This window comes from Ptychodera flava, chromosome 21 (genome assembly GCF_041260155.1).
Source record: "Ptychodera flava strain L36383 chromosome 21, AS_Pfla_20210202, whole genome shotgun sequence".
Taxonomy (NCBI): domain Eukaryota; kingdom Metazoa; phylum Hemichordata; class Enteropneusta; family Ptychoderidae; genus Ptychodera; species Ptychodera flava.
Genome location: NC_091948.1, coordinates 32,383,173 through 32,402,153, shown reverse-complemented (window position 1 = coordinate 32,402,153; position 18,981 = coordinate 32,383,173). Strand labels below are relative to the sequence as shown.

General features: G+C 36.3%; 1 protein-coding gene across 1 annotated transcript; it reads left to right on the top strand.

The window, feature by feature from the left end:
- Positions 1-200: 200 nt before the first annotated feature.
- Positions 201-16,858, top strand: LOC139120961 (GPI mannosyltransferase 3-like). Its single transcript, XM_070685549.1, is given in 15 exon segments — positions 201-340; positions 678-1,221; positions 1,762-1,799; positions 1,802-1,877; positions 2,075-2,084; positions 2,240-2,344; positions 3,580-3,722; positions 4,721-4,870; positions 5,400-5,451; positions 6,086-6,303; positions 10,120-10,184; positions 10,343-10,568; positions 11,440-11,620; positions 12,318-12,356; positions 13,337-16,858. Coding segments are annotated over 14 exon segments (1,836 nt in total). The 5' UTR covers positions 201-340; positions 678-811; the 3' UTR covers positions 13,460-16,858.
- Positions 16,859-18,981: the final 2,123 nt, after the last annotated feature.

Genomic DNA, 18,981 nt, shown 5'->3' with positions numbered 1-18,981 from the left:
GTGAATCCACATCTTACCTAGGTATTATGTTTTGAGATTATAAGTCATTCTTCGTTCAGATTTTATTTTATTTTCGTGAAGACGTTTACAAAAATGTGCTTGTTTGACTGCTCAAAAATGTGCTTGTTTGACTGCTCCGAATCGGTGGCATTCTGATTCTGACGCTGACTCTACCTAAATTTCGAGAACGCTGGCGGCGCCCTTACCCTGCATCTTAGCAGATGGCAGCTTTCTTTGCTTGCTGATCAAAATCGACCGTGCTAGCTAAGGTTGTGCTAGCTGTTAACGTTTAATCAGCGTTGACAGTACCAAGAAAGTATCAATTCCACAAGTTTATAAGGTGAGTAGTAGCAAAAGTGTTTACTTGCCCTTATGCTACTGATGGTCTACATCGTCAAGGTCATGAATAGTGCAAACCATGAACGTAGGTGGGGATGTTGTAGATATGTACATATCCGATCGGTCCTGATCGGTCTGAATACAGGCTGCAGAATAAAGCAAACGAACGATGAAACGCTACATCTATGTGTTTCTGTTCCCTGTTTTATGCGCTATACGCCGTCTAACACAAATTTGCACAGAAAACGGGTAAAGGTTGCTCACAATTTCTACACAAGATGTCGTGCATTATTCTAACCTTTGTTTTATGCCCTTTGTTCGTGTCAATGAACCTTCAGAGTTGAGTTTGTCAACGTTGAAGCATTGGCGCAAGAAGAAAGGAAGGGATACATCCTTGATTGAAATAAGTCCAAATCTTTGCAACGTCTACAGACGGAGCGGCCACCCAGCGGTTGTGTTGAATGTTGCCATTATGTCGCTAGAGACAGAATTGAGACAGAGATCGAGAGCTGGGGATGAAACATTCCCCGGCAAAGAATCGCTGGATTCTGAACAAGCCAACACAAGGATGGACGATGACGGAGAAATGATGGTAGATGACATGATCTCAACGGAACAGCTTATGAGAGAGGCAGTCAGTGAGGGTGAATTAGATGACTATGAAAGCATCAAAGAACAAAAAGAGTACCTGGAGAGGCTGATTGCAGAGGAAAGGATGAAACAAAGACAACAACTCTTCCTCGATAGTGTCAAATTTTCTCCCCTTCGCCTCTTTGGAGTTTTGCTCTTAGTTAGATTTTTAAATGTGTTTTTGGTGCAGACTTACTATGTAGCTGATGAATATTGGCAGTCATTGGAGGTTGCTCACAACATGGTTTATGGATATCCTTTCATAGAAATGAGAGCATTAGATATTGGTAGTGCAGTGTTTCATCCAGGATGGAATCAACAGGGGGGATTTTCCCCCTTTACCAGAAGATTTAGGGGGGATTTCACTTGTTCATGTGTTCTTCTTGTATCTCTAAGGTGTAACTGGCACCATTTCATTAGGGGCCTGGTCCCCTCTTGACAAATTACTACGGGTGCCAACATGTCAACAGAGGGGGAATCTCCCCATCCCCTCTCTAGATGAAACACTGGTAGTGCAAACTGAAGTGTAGATTTTACCGTATACCTGTCTCATTGAAACCATTTCTTTTTCAGCAGCAAGTTTGATGACAGTATTTGATATGCTTTAGTTTGAATTGGTTGATCCATGTCACATGATGCAAATGTAAGAAACTTTTCTGCATGATGAGTGAGATGCAGAAAACATTTCCCATTCCAATGCATGGAGAGAAAATACTTTAACAACCAGAGAATGTCCCCAAGCATGAAAAATTTGTGTATATGCGTAGTATGTCATTCCTTAACCTCTCACACATATGGACATTTGACGTGGGAATGGAAAGCTGGTATCAGGGCTATACTCATCCTTTGATGTTTGCAGGTTTGTACAAGTCGATGCAGTTGCTGAAAATAGATCACCAATGGTCCTGGTAAGGAAACATTTTAGTGATTCTCCTGGTTCTAACTCTGCACAGTAAAAAGTAATGAAAGTTATGGCACGAGGAAAAAATGAAACTTTAATAAGCCCGTCAATATTTGTTCAGTGTGTCACTTACACCAAATAGCCACTTTATTTATGATGTATATAAGCATCTTTGATTATTGAGTGACTTCCTCAAATTGTTAGTGCTGGTATGGTACATATAAAACTTGTTGACTTAATCCAATTATCAACAAAATCATAGAGCTAAGATGTTAAAATCAGTGGTTGGGGGACAAGCATAAATTGATTGTATTCTGTCGATGTCATTTGAAAGTATTGCAATTCATGTATGCACATTTTTTTTGACAGATTCTTATGCCCAGACTTGTTCAAGGATTGATTGCCGCAATTGGTGATGTCTACCTCTACAAACTCGGTCAAAAATTATTCGGGTCAGAAACAGCCTACTGGGTTGTATCCTTTTTGGTGTACAGAGTCTAACTTCAGAGATTTTACAGCCATTCTCTCAAGTGCTTCAGTTGACGAAGCTCCTAAGCAAAGTTTAAGCCTTTTTCTCTGTTTAACAGAAATTATATCATAGCTTTGTCAATACCAGTGAATTTTATGACATCGTACCCTCAGATTATTACTGATAATGTATCCGATTATCAAGAATTGTGGTCTGAGATGTTTTCTACATCTACAAATTCAATAATGTATCCCTACGGCCCATAATGGACTCAAGCAAACTTTGCACTCCAGAATGTACTCGGCTTCACCTCGTACATCATGTCGTACAAAGTTTCTTTTCGTCCATTATGGGTTGGGAGGGGTACACTATTGCTTAAATAAAAAATGCTAGCTCATATAGTAAATAAAGATTTTTCAAATGTGTCAATAAAGTATTGTAAACTTGCTCTAAAATTTCAAACTTGTAATACAGTTTGCAAATTGTGGGAAACAAAACTACAAATTGTTTGATCCAGATTGAAAGATGGGCTTTGTACAACATATAAAATTATATCGTACCAAGTATATTGATGGCACAAATACTGCAATCTGATTGTCAAGACATGAAAATAATCATGCTCAGCTATATTCACAATATAGCACTGTTGGAACAGGCATGAGTTCTCAGCTAGAGAAAAATTCCCTTTATGACATTTCATGCCAGAATTTCAATTTAATATTATGATAAATAGCAATAAATCACCTCAGCAACATGTATACCACTCAACTTTGACCAGTTACTCCATATATACACCTTGCTATCGCTTGAGCACATATGTCATGAATTGGTCAAAATCTCGTGGTATACTGTGGCTTGATGTGGTTTACTGCTTAAATAGATCATAAGTATTTGTCTGCATGACTCAAGTCTTTTCATATATTGGTCAGGAAGCTTACAGTATCACTGCAGAAAGTACATGCTATATATACTAGTAACATTACTACACAAATATTTCTTGGTTCAAAACAAGTTTTTTGGGAAGCGAAATAATGAACATTTCATACTCTACCACTACCAGTGACACCTCAGATGTGAAGTCAAAATAATGCAAAATCAGTGTACCAAATTGTTCCATCATCTGATATTTAATGATTTGAAAAACCCAGGATAGCGACTTTTGCTGTCAAATTCTAATTCTGCCCTTTAATATAGGAAGATAACAATTCTTCTACAATAGAGTATTCCTTGACCAACATATCAGTTACTGTGCTATCTGACATCATGGTTTGTATGTTACATTTCAACAAGGACATTGTCTAACACAACTGAGATGATACTCCTAATCATCGGTCTTTATTACTATCCATGGCCAGATAACTACTTGAATGAGAAAACCAAAAGGTGAGACCACTTTATACTGTCTACACTTGTCAGCATCAACCAACAGCAGAGAATGATCTGAGAGTACATGTTTGTGTGATACTGTTTATATGTACGGAGAGAGAGAGAGAGAGAGAGAGAGAGAGAGCTACAACAGAGAATGATTTGGGTGTGTGTATTTCTGTGATACTGTTTATAAGTACTTTGAGAGAGAGAGAAGAGAGAATGCATCATGGGTAGGATGTATGTGGTCAATGGCATAGCTCAGACATATGTATACTCATTCACAGCCCCTCATTGGCAGTATGATAGTTTCTCATTCTTCAAACTCATACATGAGCCTACCAAACCCATTACTTATCAATAAAATGTTTTGCTAGCTCTTGCAGACTTTGCAAAAGACATTGAGGGCACATCACTTTACATTACCGGTAGATAATAAACTTCATCGTGAACTAGAGACTGTGAGAAAATGGAAGATAGCACTGGCATGCGAGGAAGGCAAACACAATCAACATATTTACAAACACTGCTGTTGTATATATATTATTCATATCATTGACAAAAATGTAAGCAATGTACGTGCAAATCAAAATTGCATTGCTTGGAACATATAGTCACTGTAGAAGAACTGAAATTTGCAATGAAGATATGGTACATTGGGTCTTAGATGTAAAAAGTATATAATAGAAGACAAAAAACCGTACTATGTACAACGAAGTCAGTGATTATCAAGATCCTCAGTTGCCAAATGAACACCAACACCTTTTACCCGTGAACCTCCTTATACACCTATTTTGTCTCTTTAACCATTTCACATGGGACTTTGATACATTTTTATTGTTTTCAAAACAGTGGTCATATGTACGTACAGGTAAATGGGAATGATTGGGTATTGGTCATGTTATATTTTTAATATACTTAGGCTCATACAGATTGAAATAGATCAAAATGACCCATGAACTTCTTCATTGATCAGTGTAATATATGTAGGATGTTTGCTATTTTAATCTTGACAGGTTTCCAAACTGGATCTATCTATCCATCGCTGCATTTGCCTGTATCATCAGACCCACAGCTGCCATCGTATGGCTGCCATTTTGTCTCTGGCATTTCATCAAGACAGAAAGTAAACTCAGATTAATTTTCCTTGGAATTTTGCCAGTTGGGTAAGTCACGGATGAGGTTTTTAGGTCCCTCTTGTTTCATGGAAACCTGGAAATTACCAAACACTTATCAATTATCAAGGTTATTCTCTTTACCTCCAATGAATAGGAACAACTGATACAGATACAGTGTCAATGAATCACATACACGTAGTCACTACAATCTGTGCAATGTCGTCATTCAGTTACCATTCCAGTTACATTGTATTGTTTGATGTGTTAGTTATACTGTATATGACAGGCTATATAAGAGCATTGTAAATGAGAAGTTTCACATTCTTTTGAGAAGGAAACAAATAGAAATCTTTCATAACAAATTTAGAATGGAGAAGATGGAATTTGATTATCATTTAGTGTGTTATGCAACAGTATCAATATAATATGTGTACCAAAATTAGACAACACTCATTACTTTTCATTACCAGTACTAAGTCCTATGCTGACAATAACAATGATACATAGAATACAATCTTATCATGCATGGATTCATACTTGTGTCATTTCATCTTTTACGTCTTTCTCCATACTGTAGAATATGTGCAGGTGCTTGGTCAGCGTGGATTGATAAACTCTATTATGGACAGGTAAATATATTACTTGTTGTTTTGCATCACCCAAAGCAATTCATTGATAACAATAAGTTGTTTATGTGACATGACAGTCCTTCAACTTGATTGTTTCATACAGATTATGAAGATTATAAATGTTTGCTTGGAGATAACTTAAAGGTATACAGTCACCTGTTAATCTAAAGATGCCCATATTTGGTCAAAGGGGCGTTCCTTGGTATTCAAATGCCCATGTGAGGGCACTGTTTTTAAAAAGCAGCCACACGCTTAAAATCTCTGATTGGTTAGATATTCTCTCTCCATGGTAACTGTGGCAAAATTGGAACAGGTAACAGTATGCCTTTAAGTAACAGCAGAATTTACTTTGACTAATATGCTCTTTATAGTGTTTTTTTTTCATTTCTGTTTTTCTATAGAAAACACTGATTGTGTATCATGTGTTATGCTACTGACTGTCCCTAGCCCTAAAATCATTGAAAATGGATCTCTAAAGAGTAAACTCTGTGCAGGAGAATCCTTTGTACTCGTAGAATAATTGAAGCTTTTGAAAGGTGTTTAGGAATATAATTAAAAATAAAAGCAGACACCATGCAAATGCCTGGTTCCAATACTACACACAAGATGACTTTTGTATCTGTTGACTTTTCAGTGGACCTTTGTGCAATACAATTTCCTGAAGTATAATGTGTTTGAGAACATTGGTGCCAACTATGGGTCACATCCATTCTACTGGTACGCTGTCACTGGAATACCAGTTATGTTGGGAACACATATTGTCCCATTCTACTTTGGCGTCCAAAAATGTTGGAAAGAATCAAAGTACAGAGAGTTGATATACCTGATGCTTTGGACTGTCATTGTCTACAGGTAAGTGTGTGTGTGTGTTTGTAGATGATAGGGTGAATTGCAAAATTGCAAGTATAGGCTAAGCAGTGCATAATCAGCTCAAGAAACAGAGTTAGCCAGAAGAGCAGTGTGACAGTGACCAGCACTGCTGTGTAGTGATGCACTGCTGTGTGACATGACACACTGCTGTGTGACAGTGACACACACACAAACACACACACTGCTGTGTGACAGTGACACACTCTACTGTGTAACAGTGACACACTCTGTGTGACACACACACGCTGTGTGACCGTGACACACTGCTGTGTGACAGTGACACACACTGCTTTGTGACTGTGATACACACTGCTGCGATATGATATGCAGTACAGAATCACCATCAGGTTAAGTCAGTCAATGTACCATGTTTATGTATTGTTTTAACCCGTTGCAGTCCAGAATGCCCTCAAACGCCCTATTAGGGTGCGGCCAAAGCGCCCGAACATTCCAGACTTCCGGGTCGATTTGAAAATGTGGGAAAATTAACGGTTTTCCGTGATGAACGTATCATAATTTTCTGATGATGTACTAAGCAAATGTTAGGCTACATTTTCCCGCTCATAAATATACAGGTTGCCATTAAAAGTTTTTGCACAAAATCGATCGATGTTTTCTCGGACGCGTCGTTAAGTTTGAATTTAAATTTTTGTTTACATCCTGCCGTCGCGTTATATCCCTCACTGAAAAATCACGTATGTCTGTCCCTCGAATGCCTAAATCATGAGAATTTCCTTAAGGTAGTACGCTACCATTCTATATAGGAGAGCGCCCTCTTTTGTCCAGAAGATGTACATGTTCCTTTTAGACTACCTAACCTGCTGAGCGTGAATAACAGGATAAAATGGCAAAAAATCATGCTAGTGACCTATAATATTTCTTTCAGAAGTTTTTTATGAATCAAAACAACCGAAATTATATTTTTGCACTGAAAAATCGACAGTCATTTTTATTTTGAAAGATCAGTAGAGAATAATTAACAATTGTAGCTCTGACATAATATCAGTAAGCTAGAGGGTCAAATCTCAGGTCTAACAAAATTCACTTTTTTCGTCACTTTTTGCTGTTTAGTAAGAAAATTTGCGTGGTGACCCCAACTTTTTTGCTTCTAAATCAAAGAACACTGTCTGTTTGATAGATATTGCTGTACTTTTTAACATTTTGAAAATTATTTTGTGCATTTATATGAAGTTTACATTTTTAAAAAAGACTAATTTTACAGTTAAATGATAAATTTAGGGTCTAATATTTAATTTTTAAGACGAGACATCACAAAGTTTAGTTGATTGTCCTAATGCAGCTGTCCTGGCAATGCAAAAATTTGGTATGCACACTGGGATCTGTTAATCGTTTGTGATAAAATAAAGATTCTGCTGGTAAGTGCAAATTTTGCAAAATGGGAGATTTAGTGGTTTTCTGTCAATTTTGGCATGTTTTTTTTCAAAAATTTTGCATGGGTACCCCATGTTTTTTTCATATCTTTGCATTGTACACATAAAGATTATTTCAGAAAAGTCAACTTCAAGAATGTCCCAACATTTTTTGGAATGGTAGCGTACCTCCTTAACAATGACGAAAAGGAGGAATTTTAAGGCTTACCAGACATAGACACAGTGAGTGACATCAATGTTGGCAAGATCGATGCAGCGCTACAGCAAATACTCCAGTTTGAGGACTTCAAACTGTAACCGGAAGCACCCGATATCTTGCGTGAGATCCATAGTCGTCCAATGGTATAAAATTTTGATCTTCTGAATTTTCTGGTCGCTGAATCTGGCCCTTATCATCGTTTAGGCATCGGAGCTTAGCCGGTAGATTATTTTTTCTGTTGATTCTGCTTTCAAGACGTAGAAACAGTGAGTGACATCGACGTAGGTGAGATCGGTGCAGTGCTACGCAAGTACATGCTGCAGACTACAACCGGAAGCGCCCAATAAATTGTAGATCCCATAGGGTCGCCCCATGGTAGGAAATTTCGATCTTCCAAATTTTCTGGTCGCTGAATCTGGTTCTTATCATAGTTTAGGCATCGGAGCTCAGCCGTCAGATTATTTTTTCTGTTTATTCTGCCGCCTTTCCCGTCAACAAGTTGTCGATGAAATCAACCGCTGCGCGACTCAGTGTCAATGGCCTTGCGCTGACGTAAACCAGTACTGGTGTGAGATGAAGGTTGATGAAATGCGGGCATTCATAGCAAAATATTTTGATCAAAATTCACACCATGCCAGATGTAAATGACTACTGGTCAACCGACGACAGATTACAAGTACCGGGGATCACAAAAGTAATGCCAAAGAACCGATATCAAAAGTATTTACATGTCAATGATAATGAACTCGATGTGCCTGCCGGTGACCCCAACCATGCATGATCATATGTTCAGTTCGACCTCATCTTGACCTCGGGCGTTCAGTTTTCTTTTCCTGCAAATTAAGGTCATTTCGCCAGCTGTCGATTGATTAGGCTATGATAAAATTCAAAGGCCATATGATCCAGTACATGCAAGCCAAACCAGTCAAGTAGTATCTCAAAGTTTAGATGCTTACTTGTCCCCTTAGCGGATACTGTCTGAGCTTCAATCCTTATAATTTATTGGAAAGAAAGGCGGATGTACAGGCGCCAAAAAGAGAACTATCGTACCCTCATTTTCTTGAAATACAGACACCTTTATAAATAAATACTTTTATTTTGTTGTAAATTTGAAAATTTTGTGTTCAATATTACTTTTACGTTATTAGAAGTTTAAAAATGATGCAAACATTTCCTCAATGTGCCATGAAATTTTGCACAAGTTGGTTGATGATATGTAATAATATGTACGGAAAATTCTCGGCTCTATGATGCTAGAAAAATTGCAAAATTAGAATAACATTGATCTTCAAAATAATATCGTGTAAAAAATTAAGAAACACACTCAAATTATGTGTTTTGTTTATTTTTATTTCATCTGGGACTTCGTACCTGAAAAGGAAAGTGTAAAACTGCGCAATAAATCAGCTGCCAGCTTCATTTGATGAGGAAAAGTGTCAAGAAAATCTCTTGAATTCCCCATAAGCAGTATATCATTGGAGAGGAAATTTTATAAGCTTTAAAATAATTTCAGGTTGCTGTAGTCAGTTTTGAGCCACTTTTTTTCAAATTTGGAATAAACAATACACTTTTAATGATGGGAGTTCTGGTCTCCACTGTACGTTGTTATGCAAATGAGCTGGGCTGCAAAGGGTTAACAAGTCAATTAAAATTATGTTTATGCATTTTTTGGAGACTTGAAATAGTTGAACATGAGCGTGGTGCTTGGTAGAGGGACGTGACATGACTGATCTGTTGTGATATACTGCTCTGTTCAAATATTACAAAAATATCAATTTTAATACCTCGTATAACTGTTTGATCACCAAAGGTGTGATCCAAATACTTTGTTTTCAATAAAATTGTGAACTTATTTATGAAGCAAAATTAGATGAAGAGGTTATCAGTGCATCTGTATTATACATCTGCAAGATGTAAATAGCACTGATGCAGTAGCCAATGGCTAAGGAAAGTCATTCTTCAGAATGCTATAAATCAGATCTCATAAAATATACATAACTGATGTCAAAGATAGTGCCATTGCCCTAGTCACAATATTTTCTGACAGGTTTGATATAAAATGTAGTTATCAGAATTGAATTCAAATATTTATAAAGTTTTTAGGACTTTTAGTTTAGTTACCAAAATTTGTTCTTTAAAGTCTTTTCTTGTCTTTTGCAAATCCTCTAAAATAATATCCGCAAACGTTGAATTCCTGTGTTTTTACAGTATTTTGAGCCACAAGGAGTTCCGCTTTCTGTCATCTATATTGCCGATAGCCATGTTCTACTGTGGTGAGTATTCAATCTATGTGCAATTAAGTCTTGTACAGAAATCGTCTCTTCCTTCATGTAACTACCAGTGTACCAGTTAGTCATGCTAACCCATGCATCAATATGAATAGTAGTAAGCAAAATAAGTGTATATAAAACATGAATTTCTTTTTCTACAGGTATGGCAATGTACCACTACAGTAAAAAGGTATCCTGGGGTTCGTTTCTGATTCTAAGTCTTCTCATCACCAATTTACCTGTGGCTTTGTACTTTGGTATGATACATCAACGAGGCACCATGGATCTAATGCCATATCTACAAAACATGTGTCACAATTCCAAGGATCCTGATACTCTTCCATCCATCACCTTTTTGATGCCATGTCATTCAACTCCATACTACAGGTAAATGTTTTAGCATGGAAACGTCCGTTGCAAACCGAAATTTGTGGAAAATGTTGCTGTATTGTCAGCTATATTCATACCTGTTCAACGCCTATCATAACAATTCTACAATTTGACATGCATCAGGTATTTCATGAGCCAAATTCTCTACACTGATACCGGCGTAGGATTGTCTGTCCAGTCAAAAGTCAAGATCACAGTGCATAATATGTGGGTTTTTTACTCTGCTGTGCAAACATTACATTGAACAGTAACCAGTAAAATCATAGGCCTGGTCATTACATATGCATCCATACATCTCCTAGAAGTTAAGGGGTTACCAATTGATATCAGTGTAATAACCTGATAAATTTTGCAGGATAGACAATGTTTTTGTATGAGAATATTTGTGACTTGTTACAGATGTATGCAGTCACTTAGTCATGGTCATGGTATTCTAATTGCAAGTCATGACCCTGAGTAATGACCTATCTGTTGCACAATTATGAAACGCGTCTTTTAGACACGCTGATACACTTGTTCCTGGAAAAATCATGATAAATCAACACTTTCTGAACTATCTTCACAAACCATTCTTTTGGTATGTTGAAAAAGTGCAAACGTTTGAATTTGGTTTATCTGCATTCATGTGTAGATTTTTGCACAGGTTGGTATCAAGTTCTCCATACACAATGAACATAGTTCAATTTCGGGATTAAGGAATTTTGTTTTGAGGAGGGAGGGGGATTGACATCAGACTAAGGAATTACGTTTCTAGTGCATCAGCTTTAATGACTGATAACCCCTTAATGAGCACAATTCATATATATGTGTCTTTCAATACAATATTTGGTTTTATGGCTACGAATGACATTATTTTCTCTGATGACAGTCATCTGCATGCCAATGTTAAGATGAAGTTTCTGGATTGTTCACCAAACTGGAAGAACAGGACAGGGTACATGGAGGAAGCAGACAGGTTTTATAAAAACCCCAAGAAATGGCTAAATTCCAGATACAGTAGAGAGGATAAACAACCCACCATTCTTGTCTTCTACAGTGTTCTCAAAGGTGTAAGTATTTCCAACTCACAGTTCTTATCTATTCATATCTTCATAAAGTGAAATTATAAACCATACTGTACATTGTATTCACCATCTTCTAATTCATTACTTTTACTTATTTTTAATAAATTGATAAAAGTTTCTCATTTAACCTGATCACCCCAAGTCCCTGTAAACAGGTCCACAATCACCATTGATAACAATTTGTTTGGACCAAACCATGGTAATGAAAGGGTTGAACAAGGAGAAAAAATAGTAAAGGTGATGTCAGACACATGGAGGTTATTGCAAAAAGTGTGAAATTCAGAATCTATACATAGTCTTTTTAATGTCAATAATTTTGACAAAAACAAGCAAGGAGAGTTTCCTAGGTGTTTAAACAAAAGCAGACAGATATCATGTAGATGTTTTATCAGTAAATACAAAAACATGAGTTATTTGAACTTTGTACATGTGCACAGGGACATCTATTTAAATGTTGTATATCTCTCTCATACAGGTGTTAGTTCAATTGCATTTTTAAATATCAGTTGCCATGTCAGGTCTTTGAACGGAGCATTGGGAAAGGAGGGCATAAAAATCCAATCCCCATTGGTTTCCATACTTTCCTGGCACAGTGTTGTCACTGTGTTGTATTCCATGCAATGAAACTTGGTTTGATTTAAATGACAGCATCTTTTCACTTTTTTTTACTTCCAATCTGCAGAGAATCAAAGCATTCCTTAAAGAACATAACTACAAACAGGTAAGCAGCTCAGTAATCTAAGAAAACTTTATACATCTTTAAGTAACATATTTAATCACTCTCATATTACCAATAGCATACCAGTCGCATTTGATTCAATCATTTCTCTTCAATGGTATGGTTTGAAAATGAAGGTGGAAGAGAGGGTGGAAAAAAGAGAGAAATTGCAAAGATACCCTATAGCTTCAAGTTGATAATACACCTAGACATTAAACTGCCTCTATACATGTATTTATCAATAGAGAACAAGGTCATGGAACATTCCATTGAACTAGTAATTAGTGGATAAACTGTGCAATTATGTGTGAAAACTCAGATCATGTCTGTTTAACTGTCAGTACTTCAACTAGCTTTCACACCATACTTGACATTGTTGTAACAAGAAAACAAGTTATAACTCATGATGATTTCATCAGTTTCTGACCGAGTACTGCCAACTATTCTATATATTCCATCTTATGTTGGAATCTCATCTTCTGCAGTAAGATCACTGTTGGACAATATCTCAAATAAACATCTAATATATGTCAACAAGATGTAAGTATGCTCAGAAAGAAAGCACATTTCATGTTGGTAGCTGCAGTGACCGACAAATGTCAGACATGTAATCACGAAGTATAAACTCTGAAAAAGTAGTTTTAGTAGATTTGAACAATCTTGTCTTTGTAAACATAACCTCCATGAATATTACAAATGACCTCAAAAAAGGAATAAACTGCAGCAAGTGAAAATGGATACAATAAAATACTGACCGACCAGTGGAAGATAAAACATTTGAAAAATCACAGAGAATAATTCTCTGCGATTTCGCAAGTGTTTTACCCCCTGCTGGTCAGTTAATATTTTACTTGTTACTTTTACTTATTTTTTAACCTCGATGAATTTGTCCTTTAGTCATGTCAATTGCAGGTTTGCCCTGAAGACAAATCTACTTCAATGCAGTGATGAAAATAATGCACATTTGTTCATTCCCTTGGCAGGTGTCTTCCTTCTTCCATACTCATTTTCCAGAAGGCAAGGTTGGAAAGAAGGTTCTAGTGTATCGTAAGACATCTGATGTACCTCCTGAATTCACCGGTAATTTTGAGAGAGGACGACCCTAGCATGCCATAGACTATGCAACCTCTTGAGGAAGCAGAACTTCAAAATGGCTATTGATGAAGTGTATCTGTGAAAAATAGCGGATAGCTTATGCAAAATCATGAATTCATATTACTTAATTTGATGAAACAGAAAGATTTGAATTTTTATGACTTCTTGATCATGATATAAGTGACACAGATGAATGGTTTTTGATCAACTTGAGTATTAAACTGAGCACAACTTTCAAAGGAGAACGACGGATTAAAAATCACATGAACAGTCTATGTCAACAAACAGTAATGTGAGAACCAGGGATTGAGAACCGCCCCTTTGAAGGACTGCCTCTTTAAGACACTGCCATCAATGGCCAAGTTTTAAGTTTCTGTATCAAATAAAAATATTGTGACTTTTTTCAAAACTTAGATGAGTCATTGGTGACTAGTAAAATGCATGATAGACTAAAGTATTCCTTTTTACAGGTGTTTTTTATCACTTTATTTATTTATTTATTAAATTATTTATCATCTGAAGGTTTGAATCAATTCTTCAAATAGTAAACTTTGTTTTTATGACATACCAGTACTTTACAGTAGATAGAATTTGCTTTCTAAAATTTCTATTGTAGAGTACCATAGCAGTTTTCTAGATTGTGTGTGATTGAATATTAGTTCTTTTGAACATACACAGGAGTGATTACATGAAGATTGTATTTGATTGGCTAGAATAATTGACCAATATGGAAGTAGTCAAGTGGTCCTGGTGTTTTGCAGATACAGTAGTGTCTATATTAACCCACAGTCTGTGTTACCAATAAAAGGGGTAATCTCTTGTCCAAGCAAAACATTTGTATTTGCTAGATGTCAGCACATACCAGAAAAGCGGACCTTCTTTATGGAAAAGAATTAGGTTTCTTAGGGGGCCTATCAAATCTTTGTGAAGTAACTGGACCTCATAGAATTATATTGATTTGTATAATTGTCCAATGTGGGCCCACTAATCTTTAGTCTTACTAGAAATTCAATCTCTCCTTCCCACACACAAAAAAATTGGTAAATGGTAAAAGTCAGATGTGAATTTATTAACTGTACTTATAAATTTCCTCTATGCAAGGATTAATGTAAGATGGTCAGGAGTTGTTTCTAGCTTTTAATCTCAAGACTTAAAAGAAGTCATGTCTCAGACATTATATCCCACATAATTGCTGCTATCTGACTTTGATCTCTCGAATCAAATCACTATTTGCAAAGTCAAAGTTCCCATACAATTCTTTCATGTAAGCTTTGGATTCATAGAAAATTAGCTAGGTGTAGATTGTACTATTGACTAAGGGTTAGCTAAAAGTTTTCCAGTAAAGTGAACTTGGCAGAATGTCAGTGTGCTCAATGTTTTCGCTGAAGTAGATGTTTTTTTGAATTGTTGTAATTTATCTGCCATTCTCTCTGTTTCCTTTTGTACATTTAGGAAAAGCAAACTAAAATGACATGGGAATGCCATTTCTGGTAATGTTTACAGGTTTATCACTGTTCACTGTACCGGTCCATGTTTGTTCCATGCAGAAAAGTTCATCACAGGAGTTGCTGGCAGTAGTTGCATTTAAAGACAGATTTGTCAACATACTGGTGACATTTCTGTAAGACTAAGCTTCTAAAATGATTTTCTATAGACTGCATCGTTTGTGCTTTTATTAAACAATTGTTTTCCACTGGTTATAAACACTGCATTTTCTACGTTTTCTATTTTAAAGTTTTCCCACCAAATTTTAATGTTCTAAATAACTCTTTTCAGTCTCCTGTTTGTGAATTTTAACCACTGGGAAGACTCAGAAACATTTGAAATGTAGTCAGGGTATATAGCATTCTTCTCGATCTTGGAGTCTTTTTGAACACTTCCATTTTCTCATTACTGATGTGACAATAGTTATATTGCTTAGATTTTGTATCCAAAGAATGTTTATAGAATACAGTATGTCTGCACAGATCAGTCTGTATCATTGAATGTTTGGGAATATTACACCTACAGTATTCAAGTCAGTATGCTCACCAATCATGTAAACATCCTCCATATGGTAAGATGTATTTCATGTCAGGTTTGTATAGTAGTCAAATCAAATTACTATGTAAAATCATAGACCCTCGAGAAAAACGTTTTTCTCGAGGGTCTATGTAAAATGTAAAAAATGTCATTTCAAGAGTTTCTTCCTTCAAAGATGAGTACGAGTACGAGTGAAAGTCTTGTAACTCCATGTGTGTGGTTTCTCTGAAATAGAATTAATACATATAGATTTTCACTTTGTCATATCAGAAAGTTTAGTTGATAAGTACTTATTTTTATTGTTTCATAAAACTTCTAAGTGAAAAAGGATGTAGGAATTCAGATTTTTTGTAGACTGACTTGGCCATAGTGTTGTCACATTAATATTTCAGAGTGAAATTTTGAATGAATTCTTTATCTTGTAATCTTTTTCTCATCAGTGAATATGATATGATTTTCCTGTCTTCTTACCACTTGAAAACTGACTCTGAGAGAACCACAGCACCAAGTTTGGTCCCAAATTTGTACTAGACTACATAGTTCGTAAATCATCCATGTGCAGAATGGTTTAGATGTATTCAATCCACTCTTCCCAATATGCTTAGTGTCCGGTGACCCTCTGGAAAAATAAATCCAGTGGTTGAGTTCCAGTGTAGGATGGTCTCCCACATGTACTTGACCTAAAGAATTATCATGCAGTTGTACTGTTATCTGGCTATCTAGTGATCTACTGACAATGTACAATTACAAGGCCATGGTTACACCTGCAATAAAACTTGGAGGGGGATGTAATCAAGAATCAAGGACTGTGAGCTCATGCCACTGGTGCCCACCGGAGCTACATTACATAGAGTATGTCAAGTCTAAACCAAACTTTGGAAAATTCCTAGGCATGCATACATGCAGTAAGTGGCCCAACCATCTGAATGTATTCTGTGTGTACTTGGACCATGTCAGAGTTGTTTTATCAATCTTTTAATGACTACTCATGTTGGAGCTGTTTATACCAAGTGTAAGTCAAGACAATCTGGCAGAAACACTAAGTGCTTATTAGTGTTTAATCAAGACAATCTGGCAGAAACACTAAGTGCTTATTAGTGTTTAATGTAGGCTTTGATGAATTTCATTGTTCTGTACTGAAGGAAATCACAAACTTTGATGTCCATACATAACAGATATTAGCTGTTCATTTCTGGAAGTAGATCCTGCTTTAGACTGAAATACCGTCGCTCTTGGACGCTCTCTACGCTGCCAAGCGTCCTCAGGTGACGGATCTTTCAGTCTAATCCTGCTTGTACATTTACCTTCATGTTTCATTCTACCGTTATTATGTAGGTTTACAAATCATGTGCGCCAATAAATAAATAAATGCTTTTAAAGCCTTTAAAGTCTTTGTTCCATCTTGCATTACTTCAAACATTTCTTCACTCTCTGCATAGAGCTGTTCACAGTTACTGGTTTGTTACTAAATATAGCCGCAAGCACATGACATAGACCACTGCTACTTGAAATGTTGATAAATGTTGTCAGTGTTGCATTTGTGGTTGTTGTTGGAGCGTTTAGTCTGAGCTGTTAATGTCTTTTATAATGTTCATTGTAACACTACCGGTCCCATATTAAGTTGTATTTTAGTCACTCTTGAATTCGTAATTTCAAAAAGTATAAGCTACATTTGTGGATAAATATATATTTATGCATATTAACAAGAGAACAATGCTGTCATTTGCAACAGCCCTATTATTGTATTTCAGTCTGATGAATTACTTGGCTCAATATCAGCAGAAAACAAATTTTCTGTCGGTACCACACAATAGATTGTACCAGAGCTGTGATATTGAAAGTCATGAACCACACTGTCCTTTTAACTCCATAAAGATGAGATCTTGCCTTGTGAAAATACACAGAGATTTCACCGTCTTTTTCACTTAAATATCACTGCAAGTACAAACCCTTAACTTGGATCTGATCTTTGAAATTCATACTGGTTTGGCTGGGCTTCCAATCACAGGAAACACACTGTACCTGTCTAAAAGAAGGGTAACATGTTAAGTTTATTGATTCCAAAAGTTCTTGGCATGTGAGGCTATATGGCATGAAAGTCTATGGCGTCTTAAGGGTTAACTTGGATCTGTAATCTAAACGTTATACCAGTATGGCAGCAATACTATCAACATTTCTAACTAGTACACATTGCATTAAGTTCACAATCTATCAAGTGATGAAGACATGACCATAATAATTGTAAAGATTCAGAAGGGCACAAGATGGAATGTCTTGTTCAAGCAATAGTTTAATCTTTAATCTTTAACTCATTCACCACCATGGTTTAGCCCAAGCCCATTCTTATCAATGGTTATTGTGGACCTGTTCACAGGGAATTGGGGATGAACAGGGTAATCACTGATTCTGTAACTATTTGAAACTGGTACATAGATTACTAGCTCTATCATGCACAACTGCTCTGATTTTCATATTCATGTTCTACACACCTTTTTTCACCTGAAATATATTACTTTGAATATTTGTGACGTATAATGATGACATCTCAGTATTACTGGACAAACAAGATGTTCAGCAGGATAAATGCCGGTAAAACTCAAATTTTGAGTATTTCTTCACAAAATAATTTCCTACATCTGTGGTATTAAATGAGCAATTGATTCATTCAGAACTCAATGCCAATACAGTTCAGTTACCATGTGGAAAAGATGCTTTCTACAACGATTTTCGTTTTACAGAGTTGAATTTGCGGAAGCATAATTTGCGGAAGCATGGATGCGTAAGATAATCAATAATCAATACCCTGAGTTTGGAATGGGTGACTTGATCAGACTTTGAATATATGTGGATTACAACAGAATATAAGGCAGCATTCATGAACATGCTGCAAGTTGTGTAGTTGCAAACCAAATCCAACCAAAGTCAGTCATATCAATATCAATAACAGATGAAAGTTCAGTAGGAGAGGGAAAGGGACTGGAATCAAAACTTTGAGCAACTCGTCTCCTAGGCAACTACATGTAGCTAGATCAGTGTCTACTTTGGGTTTAAAAGTTGCAAACTTTACACAAGAATGCCAGCAGGTACAGATTCTGGAAGTTTGTGAAGTTCAAGAGTGAAAGTGTATTGTGATACTTTGAAGACATCCAATCCAGACAGCAAGCATACACAATCTGCATTTCAGTTATGTCAGTGTACAGTAGACTTGCAAATCTGCGCTGTTTCGGCCATCTTTCAAAGTTTATGAAGTGAGGTAAATGCAGCTACCTTTTGACTTTGCACACACAAACAGTTTTCAAAATCACCTCGGCCACTTTGAGTGTATTTGGGAAATCAAAGTTCATGGATGAAAATGGCATACTTGGATTTGAAATATAGAAATTTGGCAAGATGTCATATGAAATTTTGAAAAGGCCTACCATTTGTACCGAGGAAAATTTTAACCCCTTGACATCAACAATGCCTGGTAACATTGCTGTTCCTAACTTACAGTGAATACTTATTAGATCTT